The sequence below is a fragment of the Phragmites australis genome, chromosome 2 (genome assembly GCF_958298935.1).
Source record: "Phragmites australis chromosome 2, lpPhrAust1.1, whole genome shotgun sequence".
Lineage (NCBI taxonomy): Eukaryota > Viridiplantae > Streptophyta > Magnoliopsida > Poales > Poaceae > Phragmites > Phragmites australis.
The window spans coordinates 38,727,296-38,744,181 of record NC_084922.1 but is presented as its reverse complement, the minus strand read 5'-3'; the positions used below and the strand labels follow the sequence as shown (position 1 = coordinate 38,744,181).

Here is a 16,886-nt window from a genome sequence, read left to right as displayed (position 1 = left end):
TTCTGTTTTGCATTTTCATTCCTACCAGAATCTAGGTTTTCTCTCTATTCCTGCATTCCAAAGAGATCCCGAGTTATGGATGCCACTTCTGGCAAGTGCGAATACTTGTCTGATACTCATATAGTATGACCCGTATTATGTACTCCTGTAGTCAAATTCTTCTGCTTGCGTATGCTATACTTTGTTAAGTACAACAGAGAAGAGATGTATGATGATACTAGTAGCGTACATATTGTGCACTCCACGTACTGAAAATGGACACGCAGTCAGCAGATCACCGTGAATCGCCAACTTTGGTCTTTGAACATTCATGATTGCATGAGCATCATATGAAGGATTGATTTCCCCAACTCATGAATCATGACCCTGCATTTATGTTGTGCAAGACCCACGGTCCCACCGTGCAAGGCCACCGCAGCAGATCGACAGGCCCTGGTAATTTTATAGGTCTTGCCAAGTGAAGCACAAAGGCAGTATTCACTAAGCCCCATGAGTATTTGAGATTTGGCTTGAATATAGGAGTCATCACTGCAATCCGGTAGGCATCATTTCGTCACGGCGCGCACCGCATTTGTTGACACATAGATTGACCTTATATGCAGTTCATGACAACTAGGTGGAAGCGGATGATGTTGAAGCTGCTAAGGGAAGGGACCGTACCCGCATTAGCCGTCATCAGCGCTCCCTTTCGTGAAAAGAATGCAGAAAATAGTATAGATCTGATCTATGTAGCGCAGAAAATAGTCAGGGCTCAGAAAGCTGATGTTGAAGTGTTGGCGCTCCTACATGCCAACAGTTCGTGTGCTTGGTACTCGAGGATTTTTAAGGACCTAGTGCACATCTTGTTTACACCAATGTTTAGTGGAGTACTAATTATGTTTTTCTACCGAAGTCCAGTGCATAAAATTCAGTTGGGTAGCAATCATCGATCAGCTAGTCTTCTGCTAAGACAGCACTGCAATTTCAAGTCCCACCGATGTAAATGATATCCCCTTTGGGTATGGAAGTATATAAAATCTCTTCTCCCACGTTTCTATGATTTACACACACTTGAACAGTGGCTCCTTACAATTACAGCGAGTTTAACATCAAAACTTTTCATGTCACAGACAGCAGTTAACAATTCGACGCAACAATACTAACCTAATCACCTCAGTCTCACTCAGATCGTGGGCAAAGGCCTGAGGCAACAAAGAGAGGAAACCAACCGTCTTCACGTCAGATGCACACATTCGCAACCATCGTCTTCGAGGGCACCACCGGCGTTCGGTGGTTCAACAGTCGATGGTGCTGCAGCTGCTGGTGTTGGCGGTCTCCGAGCTGCCAATAAATGGGTCGATCTTGACCCAGAGGAGGGAGAAGACAGAGGCGAGCAGGACAGACCAGAGCACGACAATGGTGGGCGTCCGGTTCTGGCGGCCCATGAGCCCCTTGAGGAACGGGTACAGGTGCATGATCACCCACATGGCGAAGAACACCTTGCCGAAGAGCGGGCCCCATGACTCGTAGCCGCTGTTGAGCGCGTCCGAGAACCCGGCCACCACGCCCACCAGGTTGAGCACCAGGATGGTGGTGGGCGGGATCAGCACCGTCGTCCACTTGAATACGTACAGCTCGCCGAACTCCACGTCGTCCGTGGCCTTGGCCGTGACCGTGAAGTTGGTGTCCAGACCGGCCACCATCTTGAGGATGCCCTGGAACACGGCAAATAGGTGCGCGGACACGCCACCGATGACCCAGAACTGCTCGTTGCGCCACCAGTCCTCGATGCCGATGCCACTCCACCGGAGCTCCAGCACGCTCGTCAGGATGATGGACATGAAGAGGCCAAGGAACCATACCGTTGCCGCGTTGGAGAGCTGTACGGCAAATGGACAAGGGAATGCCATTGAGTAATACTGGCCATCTGAATTCAGAGCCAAATTATACATGGTAAGAGCTAGCTTACCGTAGGAATAATGAACTTTCCGGTGAGCAGGCAGATGGCGGGAAGGCAGCAGTATGCGACGAGAGGAAGAGAGGTGAACGGGTAGACGATGGTGTTGATGTAGGATAGCCTCTGGAGCCATTTCAGACGACCACCACCGTAACCGTACCACAGCGGGCAATGCCGGCTGAGGAAGATCTCGACGGAACCGAGAGCCCACCGGAGAACCTGGTGCAGACGATCCGAAAGGTTGATTGGCGCTGATCCCTTGAATGCAGGTCTCACCGGCATGCAATAGATGGATCGCCATCCACGGCAGTGCATCTTAAACCCAGTCAGAATATCCTCTGTGACTGAACCGTAGATCCAGCCAATCTGAGGCAAAAACAGAAACAAGAAGTCATACCTAATGAACAGGGTAAGATTATTTTGAGGCATCATCAGGACATGTAATTCTACATAACAGGAGATACTGAAACAAAAGAATGCACACCTCTTTTCCCCATTCAGTTTTCTCTTCATATCCGCAGCTGATGACATGAATGGCTTCTTTAATTAGTGTAGATGGGTTTGCAGACTCAGGGACGCCCCCATTCTCCATAAGAGTTGATTCAATGAATACTGAGGACAGCCCAAACGACTTCTCGAAGCTCATCTGGGAGATCAGCATGGATCGCTCATACTCGTCGTAGTCTGCAAAAACAATTATATCACAATGAACATACAATTTTTCAGATTTAGAACTTCTGATCCAGTAAGGTTCGTGCACTTACTGTCTATTTCCCGAAGATTGAAAATGGCAGACTCAAGGTCTTCTCGGCGAGAGTCTCTATTTATTTCCCTCTCACTTTTTTCAACCTTTTTCTTGGGACAGCAGCAGCAACACCATGAACAAACTGAAGACTTTGGAAAGGCAGGCAGAGATGGAGGTCCATAACCATAGAGCGCTTGCCTAAAGAAACAACAACCAGTTCCCACGTAAACCGGACCTTGGAGGCCATCAAGCCCTTTCATATTAACCTACGCAATGTAAGATTGGACATATAAGTTGTGTGAAGATAACTAAGATGCAATGCAACTTCACTGGTATAGTACTTACATCAAAGAACACAACATTCCTATTGGCATAACGATCACTGCGATCAATGCCATCGAACCTCTGTGGGAACTGTACATAGCAGACATCTCTGCCAACAGTAGGGTCCATCATGAAGCACATTGCTTCACGGACGGCTTTGCTGTTGTTAACATAGTGATCACAGTCAAGATTAAGAATGTAAGGAGCATTTGTCAGGACAGCAGACACACGGACCTGCCAAATTAGAAATTGTTCAGTTAGTACATATTCAAGACAATCATGCCGTAGATTGAACTTCTATGTACGGTAATTAACTAATTATCTCTGAAGAATGTTTTACCAGAGCATTCATAGCCCCTGCCTTCTTGTGGTGTTGGTAGCCCGGTCTTTTCTCTCTTGAAACATACACTAACCGAGGAAGCTCATTTCCATCGAAGTCCCGAGCACCAGTTTCACCAAGGAAAACCTGATACCAAAAGTCAGGGGTATGATAAGAGTAAATCTGGAGAATAGAATGCTGCCTACATGCTAACTATTCATTGGCATTCCAGCAAGGATCAACAAGCACCATATTAGAGAAATGCCAGTTCCACAAAAGAACACTATCCAATTGTTTCACTAATAATATGCAAAAACATGTGCTCACTTTTACTCATGTTTTATGTGCTTCCCCTATTTTTTGGGTGTATAATGCTTGGCCGTGGTGCTTAGTGGATGTCTGCCAGCAGGTTCTCGTTCGCCGGTTATGTTATGTTGTAGAACTTTTTTCTTCTCCTTCTATGAATGGCAGAGCTCCTGCCACTTTTTCGAAAAAAAAACTTTTACTCATGTAATTTGCACCTGACCTAAAAATGGCCAATTTCAATTGGGGCGTTTTGCATATTACAATTTAATGTATCCTGAACAATGAGAAAACATTTTGGACACAATATCCTGGACAATAAAGAGCTAGCATACATATAATGATCATTGAAGTAACAACATGATATACACACTATGTTCCTAAAGTCAATGGGACTAGGTTGTTTTATCGTGAGGGAGGATTTGGCATATTTTGTCTTGACTACGGTGCAAGAAATAGTTAGCAGTTAGCACTTGATTAACTAGAAGCTTACCCTTTGTCATAAGTTAAGTACAATCTATCATTTACTATTACATGGTTGCCAATATGATTACAATTCTCTAGACTTATTTCAGTAGTGAAAAGAAAATTACCTGGATCATGCCAGGGTGGTCACGAGGGTTGTTCCCAGGCCATGGTGTCCCATCTTGCATGATCCAGCCTTCATCAGGTGTCTTCTGAGCCTTGGCAACCAAAGCATTTATCCTCACCTTGTACTCTTCATAGTCCCTCTGCATAAATACAGCATTGTATCCATAACCAACAAAAGACATAAAAGCGGTAAAAGTAAAGAATGTCGTCCAACTGTGCAACCAAGATCTACCTTCATAGCCCTACGCTCCTTGACAAAAGACGGGTGTATCTTGTCCTTTAAGTAGTCAATCTTCTGAGAGAAATAGAATTCAGGAGCTCGTGGCTCAATGGAGTACTTCTTGCAAAATGGAACCCACTTCCTAGCAAATTCTGCAGTCTCTGCGAGTGATTCAAATGTGAGCATAGCAGAACCATCATCAGATACGTAGCACGAAACCTTCTCAACAGGATAGTCCACAGCAAGAATAGACAACACAGTGTTTGCTGTGACCAGTGGAGGCTCTTTCAACGGATCCACTGTACTGACAAAGAAATCCACAGCTGCCAGCCCAGAATCTTCACCGTCTCCATATCTGTAACATACATGAGTGATGAGGTTTATTGCACACCGATGCTTACCAATGTATATAGTCTTAATATGCACTATTAGGCTCTAGAAAACGTACCGTGCAATCAGCCTATCAACATAAGTTTCTCGGTTGATTGGGCACCACTTAGGAAATTGATCCAAGATCCAGGAGAAAGCAAACCAGATCTCACATATGACTGACGTCATCCAGAGACCAAAGGCACTGTAAACAGGATTGGTGATACGGTAGTGAAAGAAGAGCCCGAGAACTATCAACCGCATAATGATGACAGCCCTGTAAGGCGTAAGCTTGTTCTTCGATATTGGAATGATTCGGGAGAGTGGCTCATATGCATCTGTCAGGCTGCGAAGTAGCTCGTTGTTACAACATTGAACAAAACTAGAAATGTTACCCTAATTTACAACAAAAAAGTTGAGATGATCCAGATACAAAAATCAAACTGATTTATTTGAGATCAATACTTTTCATACATCTTATCAGAAAGTAGATGTAAAGTTAAAAAGATTTGTAAATAGTTTACGAGAGAGTTCACTGGTGGACAGGTTGAACGTAGAATCCAAATCTGAAGAAATGCTAGTGGTAAATTAAAAGAAAGGATTGGCTACAGGCCAGGCTTATTAACAGATCGAGTTGATAACTTAAACATGATGAGATAGTAATTCAATAAGAGACCAAGTTCAGTTTGAAATGCAGACGAGCTGGCATCTAGTACGTCTAAAACAAATGTTGACATAAGTGGCCTAACTTTGTAACAGAGCAACGATAAGCCAGAAGACATTCTCAGCTTCATGTTATCAGATCTGGTTCGATATTTACAACAATTTAATCTAAAAACATCACAATAATGTTCATTTATAACATCGCATTATGCATATAGAAGTGTAGGTTCTTGATGAGTCATAGAGAAATCTCTAAAATGGATCCTTGATTCTTACTCCTTTTCATCCATGATCTGTTCTTCGACAGGGGGAGCCTGTGCTTTTGCTGTGGCCTTTTTAGCTGAGGCTTTCTTCTCATTCTTCTTCTCCTTCCAACTTTCCACCCTGTTCTTCCAGATGGGCTTCCCAGACTCATCATTCAATTCTTCAAATCCACAGTAAGGGTAGAAATTTAAGTGCTCCCGAAACAACAGGAGAAGGTAAAGAACATAACAATGAAGCAAGTATCCCTACCACTCCCAACTCCAGACATACTGCTAATGGTCCTGGCATGGCCTCCTTCATCCTGTTCCAGCAAAATTCAGTTAAACCCACAATGTCAAAATCGCCAGAGAGCCGATCTATAGCAGTGCTACCCGGAGTTGAACATGTACTGGAAGCAGTTTCACCTGGCGATCGCTGAGGTGGCCGCTCATGGTTACCCGCTCACGCAGGCCGCCGCCGGCGTGGTGGCTCTCCACCGCCTCGGTGCTCCCGTCGCCATGCGCTGGAACAGAGAGCGATCCGTCAATGTTGCTACTCTATTTACTTACCACGAGAGCGGCAAAATCCCGATACCGCACGCGAGACGCACCTGGGTCAGTCGCGGCGTAGTCCCCGCCGCAACGCGCGCAGTTGGTGCGTCCCTCGGCGGCGTCCTCATCGAGGCACGCCCTGCAGAGTGCGTAGCTGCAGGCGCGGCAGGCGGCGCGCGCGTCGTCCCCGCACGCTGCGCAGGGCTGGGCCGCCGCCGACTCCATCATGGCTCCTCCTCACCCCTCCTCCTCCCCCAACGCGGGCGAAACGGGCGAGAGAAAGGGTGAGAGAGAGAGAAGCTAAGCGTGCCGGAGGTTGGAGGCGTGGTGATATAGCGGCAGCCCATGGAGGCGGTGCGGTGAGGTGACGCTGGCAGGCGGTGGGTACGGTTGGGGCGTCGGCGTCTCATCGGCCGGTGGATGGAAAGAATGGAAGCAAAGGGTTCGTTGTGGCGCCATGCGGAAGAGGGGTGCGTGCGCTGCGGCGTGCGGCAGGTGGTTCGCGGGGTTTCGAAGCGAAGGAAGACGGCTGATTTGGATTCCCCCGAGGTGCGTAACCTGCAAGACGGGCGGATCGGAGGTCGGGGGCGAGGCGGGTAGTTGGTCATCGATAGCGTTGGTGCGGGGCCTGACTCGCGCGAGGTTGTGTGGATCCAATTCCTGTGACTTAATTGGAGTGAAATGAGAGCGAAACAGTAGTAGATTACGGCGAGAGCTATAATATCACGACGCGCAGGTACTGTAGTAAAAGTACTGTTTGTAGGGTACGGTTAAGATGTTACTGTGCTAATAATGTTGTAGCGTTACTGTAACACTAAATTTGATATATATATTTACGATCCAACGGTTCACGGTGAAGTGAACTTCACTTTACTTTACAGCGCGTTTGCCGCTTGTGTGGAAAGAGGGAGGGATTGCTTGCGCTGGGGCGCTATTTTTTATGCCCGTTTCCGAGCTTACGACAGCAAAGGTAGGATGTAAATCTTGAAGGGAGTGGTTAAGTATTTTTCAGTGTATTGTCGGTGTAATTTATCAGAGAAGTAGTATTGAGAGACTTAAAATTCTCACATCGAAAAGTTTGTTATTTTTTAATTAAAACTTATAGATTCTATTAATCATGATGTACCATGAATTTATGGGCAATCACATCAGTTGTAAAAATTAGTAAACGATCATACCGCATATCGACATCTTCCTCACCATGCAAACCAGCAGCAGCTATGTGATACCTCTTGCGTTTTTCACAAGGAGCGTTGGCACTGTAAATAGGACTCGGCTCTCGAGCCCGGAAACTATATGGGTTTGGCTCAATCAGGGGGCTAATAAGACGGAGCTCGAGTCAGTTGCTCTAACTGACGCGTGCGTACGACGTGATGTTTTGCAAATATGAGACCGGGCAAAGTTGTGATGTTGCGCGCCATGATCCGTCCTGCAAATCTTCCAGCCCAAAAAGCATTTTTTCAAAAGATTTTCTCTTCATATTTCTCTTCATACTAGCAAAATTTCACTTTTTATATTTTTATTTGACTATTCATTTCAAAAGATTTTCTCTTTATATTTCTGTATATTCCAACAAACTAGCTAAATTTCACTCTCTGTATGTATATGGACATGTGGTAAAAGAATTTACAATACGTATGCTTATGTAGAAATCGTAATTATGATCTCGTAATAGAATCTATCGTAGTGTAACCATAATTATGATATCGTCATAGGCATGATAATTAGAGTTAGATTCCGCCACATACATGTTAACCGAAGTTACGATCCTATCACAAAAGCAATTATGATCTTGTCATAGGCATGATAACCAGAGTTACGATCTTACCACATGTATGGTAACCGGAGTTACGATCCCACCACAAAAACAGTTACGATCCCGCTATAGGCATGATAACCAGAGTTACAATCTCACCACAGGTATGGTAACCGGAGTTACGATCCCACCACAAAAGTAGTTACGATCCCGCCATAGGCATGATAACCGGAGTTACGATCTCGCCACAGGCATCGTAACCGGAGTTACAATCCCACCACAAAAGCAGTTAAATTTGGAGAATTTTCATTTAAAATTTATAAGAGATTTTTAGTTGAAACTAGTTAAAATGGGTTCTCTGTTATTTAATCTATGAGCACAAAAATTAATGTGATTTTAGAAGTTCTATAAAATCACTTTTTGAATTTATGAAAGAGGAGAGAAAAAAAAGTTTTAAAGCAAAAGCTAGTTGTCTTCTCTCTCGCCTCTCTACAGGAGTCACCACAGGAATTTGACAAGTAGGGAGGCGAACGTCAAATTTGGCCAGCGAGCGGAGCCAAATAGTGATGCTACAGGGATGACGAGCTGTTTAGCTCTTTTATTAAAGCTATACTTTTCGATCTTCTGATCAATTTTAATAATAACAAGTCAAATAACTTTTTTACTAGAGATGCTCTAAAGTAAGGAGAGAAAAAATGTAACACAACGGCCTAAGACTATCCCCAATCATATTCCCTTCATTTCGTTCCCTTCCCCGTTCTCATTCCCTTTATTTTCTCTTATCTCCAACAGCTTCCCTTCGAGGGGAATCGCGAAGGGAACGGAGAGAGAATCCCGTCCTGAAGGGAATGACCCTAGAAATCCCGTCGTGAAGGGAACCGTGAAGGGAATCCGTTGGGAACGCTGAAGGGAATGGGAATCCCTTCACGACGGGAATCTGCCCGTGAAGGGATTCCCTTGGGCATGGTCTAAGGCAGCATTGTACGCTGAAAGCGGGATGCAAATCATCCCGCCCAACAACGAGACGTTGGGCCGCACGATTCGGATCGTGTTTGCCTTGGACGTTCTACGAGGTGTAAAGGCCCAAGATGAATGTATTTTTTTTCTGAAAGGGCCCAAGATGAATAGATGGAGCAGTTGGAAGCTAGATGGGCCTATTGTACTCTGCACGCTCGGCTGCCTGTTTTGTATTCTAACCATGAGCTAGCAACCTCGCTAGTCACTGCTTTTCTCCTTCCCAGTTGTCAGATCCCGGGGGGACTCCGCGAATTCAGTAGCAGATCCAGACGCAGAAACAGCAAGAACACGACCAAACTAAGGAATTTTCAGGGATAATATTGAGGATACATATGGTGAAGAACAGTGGAAGTTCTACAGATCTACTCTAAGGCTAATCCTTCACTCTTCCTGCTTGTTCTCCACGTGAGAGTTGGCCTTATAGACTTACAGAATCGTATTAGCGTAAATGAACATGATTTCTGAGCTTAAGCTCGATTACAGCGACAACAGCAAATGGGAAACAGAGTTAACGGCTTTAACTGCCGACTGCCGTACAGTGAATTAGTAAATGTCTTCATCGCCGTCGATCTCTGCGAAGGGTAAGGAACGCTGTCAGCCGTCTGATCTTCATAACGCTCGTTTCGTCAAAGCCTGACAATCCCTCCCCCTAAGCAGGCCCTTGTCCTCAAGGGTATATTTCTGGAAACCAAGCTTTCAGTGTAGCATAAATAGAAGGAAGGAAAAATTGATTGTATAAAAGTAGCATCTTCCCATGTAGCTTCAGCAGGTGAGAGGTTAACCCAGTGAATAAGCCACTGACTGACAACAGTATCACACGGAGTGATAGCTCTTGTTTGTAGGATTGCATGTGGTGCATATTTGATATATCCTCCAGATGCAACCAGTGAAGGTCTTTACTTGGAACAGCTTTGGCACCTAAATGTTTCTTGAGTGGACTAACATAGAATACAGAGTGGATGAGAGAATGTGCAGGTAACTGAATTTTGTAAGCAACCTTACTAATTTTCTGCAGCACCCTGAAGGGTCCATTATACTTTGTTGTCAGCTTGAGATTTTGTCGGATTCCAAATGCAGCTTGACGATAGGGTTGGAATTTCAGGTAAACCATATCACCTTCTCTAAAACCCTTTCAGTTCTCTTTATGTCTGTATATTTTTTGAGTTTAGTAGCTTGATCTAAGTTTGAGTTTAGTAGCTTGATCGAGTATCCTGTTTTTAGGTTAGTTACCTAGTAGGTGATGCACAATAGGTGTGGCTATTTCTATTAGATCAGAGGAAAAACCAAGACATCAAGGAAGAGAAGTCATTGAAGCCAGTACAAGGTTGTATTGAATTAAATAAAGTCTATGTCGGTTTACATTTACTGAATAATCTGATGTGCTTATTGGAGTACTTAAGCAAAAGACCTTTTCAGGGGATGCCCTAGAAGTCATATTCACCGGATGATTCAGTGTTCACCAGAGAAGTTTTCCAAGGAGCAAGTCAAGGAGAACCTTAAGCAACCGTACACAACGAATGATTTCATCTGAGTATTTTTCCAGAGAGATTGCAGAATGAATAATTGCTTAGAATATATGCTCATCGCATTCATCCAATGAGTACACTGGATAATTACATCGGAAGGTTTTTGCAAAGAAGCAGTTCGGCTTGAATGTGGCGAGTTACATTCACTGGATGTTACCGTGATAAAGTTTGAAGGCCATCGAATGATCTGATGATGTGGCCTAAGGCACAGTGACTAGTTTTGTATTGCACTTATCGGATGTTCCCGTGCTAAGAAAATTGTACTTATTGGATCATCTAGTGTTCATAGTTTTCTAGACCCAATGGGTCAAGCTAGTTTTTATGGTTGGGGCTATAAATACCTTTTCACCCCGACCATTTAAGAGCGGTGAAGCTAATGTCCTGTTTGTTTCAGCTAGAGATTGTTACAAGCTAGATTGTGATGATGTCCTGTTTGTTTCATAATCTGCAAACTGAAATAAATATGGCATTATCACAATCTAGCTTGTAACAATCTAGTCCCAAAATTGTTACAATTTAGCAATTTGGGTTTCACCAGCTTCTGCATATTGTATAATTAAGCTACTTACAATCTACAATCTACAAACTGCTTTTTACAATATTCAGCTGAAACAAATAGACCCTAAAAGAAGACATACCCACACATTTAGAGTTATTTAGCCACTCAAGTTGAAGAGATTGAAGATCAAGGAAATTAGCATAATATTAAGCATTTGATTATTACTAGCTTAAGCCTAGTGTGCATCTAGTTAGGTGATTAGACTAGAGTTGGATGTGAGTGATCCACATTTATTACTCGTAGTGTTTGTCTGCACCTAGATAGCTTGGCGGTGGTGTTGTCTTGTGAGACTCTTTGAGTAGATTGTGGAGTGACCGCAAGCTTTGTAAGCGATTGGAGTGCACCATGCCAGAGTGAAAAAACACTACCTTAGTGGAGATGGCGATTAGCGTCCTGGAGAGGCTTAGTAGGAGATCCACCAATGTGTGACGAGTTTTAACAATTATCCATGGAGTTAGCTGATCGAGAAGCTTGGCCCTTGCGAGAGGATCTAATGTGGACTATGGGTGAGAGGCAACTCACCGATACAACAGAAAAAAATCGTCATGACGAGTTTGCGCTCTCTAATTTATTTACATTCTACATGTACATATTGCACATTTATATTTCTCATTTACATTTCCTAGAAATGACATGTGTAGTTGATAAAGATTGGAACTTAACTTATAAAGCCTTATTTCTTTAGAGTAGCCACACAAGATAAATCTAAAGTACATTTAGATATAAATTAATTTAATTTTATTTTGTTAAATTTAAACTTTAGTTTTTAAGTGATCCAAAGTCAACTCCTCTTATTGCATCACCGGTTCTTACACTGTCTTTGTGAGACTATTTATCAGTTTATCTATGTAATATGTTAGAATGTCGTACATTAACTATTTGGCTACGCCTATGTATATATGACTCAAAGTATGTAGTATGTTATGTATTGCTAATATGCTTGTTGGAGCACAATGTAATGTAATTTTGACTTGTGGAATGATCGGATAATCATAACATATGTGATATATATGATTATTGTTTTTATTGAATATTCGAAGAAACATTTTTCATATTTGATACCCTCTATGCTCAACTTCTACTTAAAAAAATATAGGATAAGTTATAGAATCAGTGATATCCAGCCGTATCTGATCCGGTTTTACTCCTGTTATCATGGGTACAGGGGGCGTTGCAGCTGCAGCCAACGTCGTCATCGTCGCAGCAGGGTAATGTGGCAAGGGAAGCATGGGCCAGTAGGGAACCATCGGAGCGACGGCGACCGACGCCCCATGCGGAGGCGCATACTGCGGCTGCACGACGGGGTACAGCGCCGCCGGACGGGGAGCGTCGACGACGGACATGGCCTGCTGGACCTGGTTTTGCAGCGACTTCAGGTACCGAATGGTCTGGTCTAGCGTCGAGGCGTGGCTGGACTGAAATGTGTCGAGAAGAAGATCGATCATGTATGTGTCAGATTACAACGCTGATGTGAAACAGAAAACTTCGAGACCCGATGACCGGCGCATCCAGCACAATGTGAACGCACATGGTGCCACGCCATGAGTGGACAAACTCTCCAGTTTAATTTTTGTAGCGATCTCACCTTGTCGCATCCTGGGACGAGACGCTGCAGGGTCTTGAGCCTCTCATTTATCTTGTGCCTTCGTCTCTGCAAGCGTATTTATCCAAAAACATCGGTACGATGATGGGGAATGTTTCAGTGATTGATACTGTAATCAAGTGATCGATGCGTACCTTCTCCGTGAGCTTGTGTGTTACTCCGTGGCGAGACCTCCTTGCCCCTCCTGTCGTCTTCCGCCTCTCGCTGGAGTCGCTTCGTTCTGTCTCCTGTCAGATCGAAAGAGCCAAAAAAGGGTCATAATAGTGCATCGCGGAATAAATATTTTATTTTCTTTACCAAGTAAAAGCAGGAGAACGCTAAGAAGAACAAATCAAACCAGAATTTCACACAACTAATTAACATAGCGGAAAATCACTACTCACTTGAGTACCAATGGTCTTGGGAGAAAACACAGTTCAGGTTCAGACTTCTGAAGATATTAGTACTACCAAATCTGGACTTTATTATTTGTTCTTTAATTTAATATTCCACTATGAACATAGATACTCTCTACTAATATTCATCTTGAACGACGAACGATGATATCCTCGTGCGATGCATTTGTCCTTGTTCCTGACGCCGACAGATTTCAATCACAATATTGATTGAATAATGCAATGATAAGAAGAAAGTTCTAGAGCGAAACTGAGTGAAGGCAGCTCTTGGAACTTGGAACCAGGTCCAGGGGAGACGAATATCGACCGGCGGCTACAAGAAGTCAAGAAATATCGGCCCCCCAAGTTTGGGGCCTACATACAAATGTGAATTTCGAGAGTCTGAACTTTGACGCCTATCTCGTCGCCGTTTTGAAATTATTTCACAGTAAGACTAATAATCACTTTAGCTCAAAGAACCCTCCGGCCATAAAAATATGACTTTTTAGAATAGATTCGGTCAAATTTGTAAAATTTTAACTAACAATAGCTTTTAAAATATTTAATTTAAAAATCTTAAAATCATATGGAGTAGATTTGTCTTGAAAAACCTAATATCATAAATTTATTTGATTTTATAGACATGTTCTAATAAAAAATAATTGTTAAAGCTATGTATTAGAGACCATGCTTTATTTGAAACATTATGTATTTTTGACCCAATGGAGTATTTGTCAAACTCTGGTTTATGACTACACCATGCCCCAATTCTGAGAGCACTCGAGTTAAACGAAGCGTAAGTAGGAAACCAATATACAAAGAAAGAAGAAAAGAAAGAGCTCTCCAAGCATAGCCGGTTGATGTCTGGAAACCAGTGTAGAAAGATTGAAATATTTAAAAAATAGAAATTTGAACTTTAAAGTTTCGGGAAGGTTTTCGACGTGCCATACCGCATACCGAAAACTTACGGAAACCAGAACCGGTTTCTCGAAGAACTGAGATAATCCCTTGAACCACACAAATCAGATTAGCAAGAATAATAGCATGCTACACACACATATATAGAGAGAGAGAGACGGTATTTTTTAGATTAGCAATAATAACAGCATCCTACAGGCCTACACATACATATATAGCTGGCATGCATGCATCCATATAGATATAAGTACGAACCTTGGTGCCCATGCCTTCCGTTATCGGAAGCTTCTCATTCTTGTCCGTTGACGTTGCCCACGTCGCCATCGACATGTCGCTCGACTCCTTCGGCGGTGCACGCTGGCCATCAGCCGTCCGCCCGCGGCCGCTGCCGTCGTGGGCATGCTCCTCACCATTGATAATTGCATACAACCACGCAGCCATCTCGTCCTCGGAAGGTGGGCCAGACCGCACCTCGGGCACATGCGCCGCCGCCGGCAACTTGAACCGTGACGACAAGCGGAAGCACGAGACCGCCGGATGTTCCAACTCCAACGTGCCTTGTCCTCCTCCTCCTACTCCTTGCTGCACCAGCTTGAAGAGATCATCCCTGTACAACAACGTAGGACGTCACGTTGTTTGCGAGCAGAAGGCAGTGCGTAGGAATGTAGGATGCATGGCCCCACATGCACGTAGACCCAGCATCGTTTGCACGTCACAAAGAGTTGTGCACTTGTGCTAGACTTGCAGCTATAGCTTCCAAGGGATAAGCAGTGTGAATTAATTGGAAACACTTATAGCGTCCATTTTTCAGAACTTGAAACGCACCAGCAAGCTCGGCAGCAGCAGCTTACACTAGCTGGAATCAAATGCACTTTCCCATTTCTTTGGCAAGCCAATACATTGAATTTATTTTGGCATGTATGTATGCGTATGTTCCTTGAAAATAATATATATGTATATACGTACGTACATACATAGGGGCGGATCTCAAGTCCTGGAACAAGATGAATGCCCCCGGGCCAACTCCCAAGTCCCAACTCAGCAGAGTAGCAGACAACAGCCCACGGGCCACGGCGGCCCACCTCAGCAACTAGCCAGGTGCTAGCCCTAGCCTATCTTCGGTTGTCTCACACGGTCACGCACTCACGCCAGACATGTCTCATGCTAGAATCCTTATTAGAAAGCAAAAGCTACATGAACATATGCACGTCGAAAGCAAAAGGTAACAAATATATATTTCTACAATGTTAAGATTTTATTGTTGCCATCAATACTATTATGTCAGAGAAGAATCATCTATTTAATGAAATCGATTCAGAGTTATTAGTATGCATGGATCCTCTTAATCTAACTCACTCATTCTCTATTTTTTATGTGGATGAGTTTGTAAGACTTGCTGAGATCTATACTGAAGACTTCATAATAGCTGATTGTTTACTGATAAGACAACAACTTCAAAACTTCATTCTCAACATTAGGAGAAGTGAAGAATTCCGTGGATGCTGTGATCTTAGAAATGTTGCTGAAAAGATGGCACAGATTTGGAAGAATAAAACTTTTCCACTAATTTATCGCTTCATTATGCTAACATTGATCCTTCTTATGGCAACGTCAGCAGTTGAGAGGATGTTTTCAACTATGTCAATTATAAAGATATATTTGCGCAACAAAATGGGTGATGAATAGATCAATGACTTGATGAAATGCTACACTGAGAAGGAGATATTTAGAAGTATTAGCATTGACAAAATAATAAAACGGTTTGAAGACATAAAAACCTCAGATGTTAGTGCCTCAAACTAAATTAGTGGTATGCTCTATTTACTTTTCTCTTCTATATTCATAATTATTTGAAACTAGAAAGAATTTTTTATCGCTAATTTATCGTGTTTTGTGTACATTGTAAGAGGATGAGAATTGGTGGTATCCTATACCATATACTCTAACATAAATATATCTCTTCATGAAGATTGAAGAATATTATACTATTATCGCGATTGAAAAATATTTGGCTAAATTAGTAGTATGCTCTTTTCTTATTATGTTTTGTATTTTTTACCGTTATAGTCGTGTTAGATATTGCTTTGAAGTTTAGACCATTGTTTGTTAAACACTTGATCCCCACCCCCTAAAAATTTAGGTTATGATTAGTGAAGCTCCTTTTTATCTTGTTTGAGTGATTCTGTGTAGATGATCATGGCTTCCTTCCTACTCGATGTGATCGTGCATATATGCGCATTGCATGCATTCAAGCCTTCAAGGATCGTGCACGAGTGCCGGCTGTCGACGCATGCATATGGTACAGATGTATATGTAGCGCATGAAGAGCAGGTAGCTAGCTCACGTACGTGGAGTAGTCACCGAACATGTCGGCGTTGCTGCTGCTGCTGTTGTATGTGGCGGCGTCTATCACGCCAGCGTTGTCGTGGTGGCACCACGGACTCGCAGGATCTGGGTAGTTCATCTCTATCGACACGCGCGCGAGAGCACTTGCTTTTCTGTGTGTGTTTAGACGTCGTCGGACATCTGCGAGTACCTCTATTTATAGTGGAGAACGAATGAAACTCGTGGTGCTGGATGCTCAGAGAGACAAGAGGGAGGGAGGCAGACAGCGAGAGAGCAACTAATGACGACAGGCGACCAGACCACGTTATCGCTAGCTGCTGAGCATCCACCTATCAAAGGACATGTATGTGCTTGTTTCTTCGAGGAGTGAGCCTGGATGGACGATAGGAGGAGCCAAAAAAGATAAATTTGAATTAGTTCTAGAAGTTATTAAATTTATTCTTAAAGAATAAAATACAGGTATTAGCATCCGATGGATCTATGTTTCGTGATCAGATTACAATATTTTTATCATTTATACATA

At 43.3% G+C, this 16,886-nt stretch overlaps 2 protein-coding genes across 2 annotated transcripts; both read right to left on the bottom strand.

Moving 5' to 3' along the window:
- Positions 1-979: 979 nt before the first annotated feature.
- LOC133908745 (cellulose synthase A catalytic subunit 4 [UDP-forming]) lies at positions 980-6,836 on the bottom strand. Its single transcript, XM_062350887.1, has 13 exons — positions 6,324-6,836; positions 6,139-6,236; positions 5,984-6,035; positions 5,747-5,894; positions 4,887-5,153; positions 4,451-4,793; positions 4,221-4,358; positions 3,346-3,471; positions 3,027-3,239; positions 2,701-2,947; positions 2,421-2,620; positions 1,949-2,302; positions 980-1,859 (listed from the first exon to the last, which is right to left on the bottom strand). The coding sequence occupies exons 1-13, from the start codon at positions 6,490-6,492 to the stop codon at positions 1,275-1,277; spliced, it is 2,940 nt and encodes a 979-aa protein (XP_062206871.1). The 5' UTR covers positions 6,493-6,836; the 3' UTR covers positions 980-1,274.
- Positions 6,837-12,204: 5,368 nt separating this feature from the next.
- LOC133906793 (transcription factor APG-like) lies at positions 12,205-16,481 on the bottom strand. The gene is made up of 6 exons (XM_062348809.1): positions 16,366-16,481; positions 14,273-14,624; positions 14,068-14,106; positions 12,860-12,952; positions 12,708-12,773; positions 12,205-12,537 (listed from the first exon to the last, which is right to left on the bottom strand). The coding sequence occupies exons 1-6, from the start codon at positions 16,479-16,481 to the stop codon at positions 12,205-12,207; spliced, it is 999 nt and encodes a 332-aa protein (XP_062204793.1).
- Between the last annotated feature and the right edge of the window lie 405 nt (positions 16,482-16,886).

What these genes read in the sequence shown, in the direction of transcription:
- LOC133908745 (XM_062350887.1), bottom strand. Translation starts at nt 6,492, where the DNA reads ATGATGGAGTCGGCGGCGGCCCAGCCCTGCGCAGCGTGCGGGGACGAC. An exon ending in TATGTCTGGAGTTGGGAGTG is followed by an intron (nt 5,895 to 5,983) that starts GTAGGGATACTT and finishes GTGGATTTGAAG; the next exon opens with AATTGAATGATGAGTCTGGG. An exon ending in ACCACCCTGGCATGATCCAG is followed by an intron (nt 3,472 to 4,220) that starts GTAATTTTCTTT and finishes TTTTGGTATCAG; the next exon opens with GTTTTCCTTGGTGAAACTGG.
- LOC133906793 (XM_062348809.1), bottom strand. Translation starts at nt 16,481, where the DNA reads ATGAACTACCCAGATCCTGCGAGTCCGTGGTGCCACCACGACAACGCT. An exon ending in ATGTTCGGTGACTACTCCAC is followed by an intron (nt 14,625 to 16,365) that starts GTACGTGAGCTA and finishes GTTGTTGTACAG; the next exon opens with GGATGATCTCTTCAAGCTGG. An exon ending in CACACAAGCTCACGGAGAAG is followed by an intron (nt 12,774 to 12,859) that starts GTACGCATCGAT and finishes ATACGCTTGCAG; the next exon opens with AGACGAAGGCACAAGATAAA.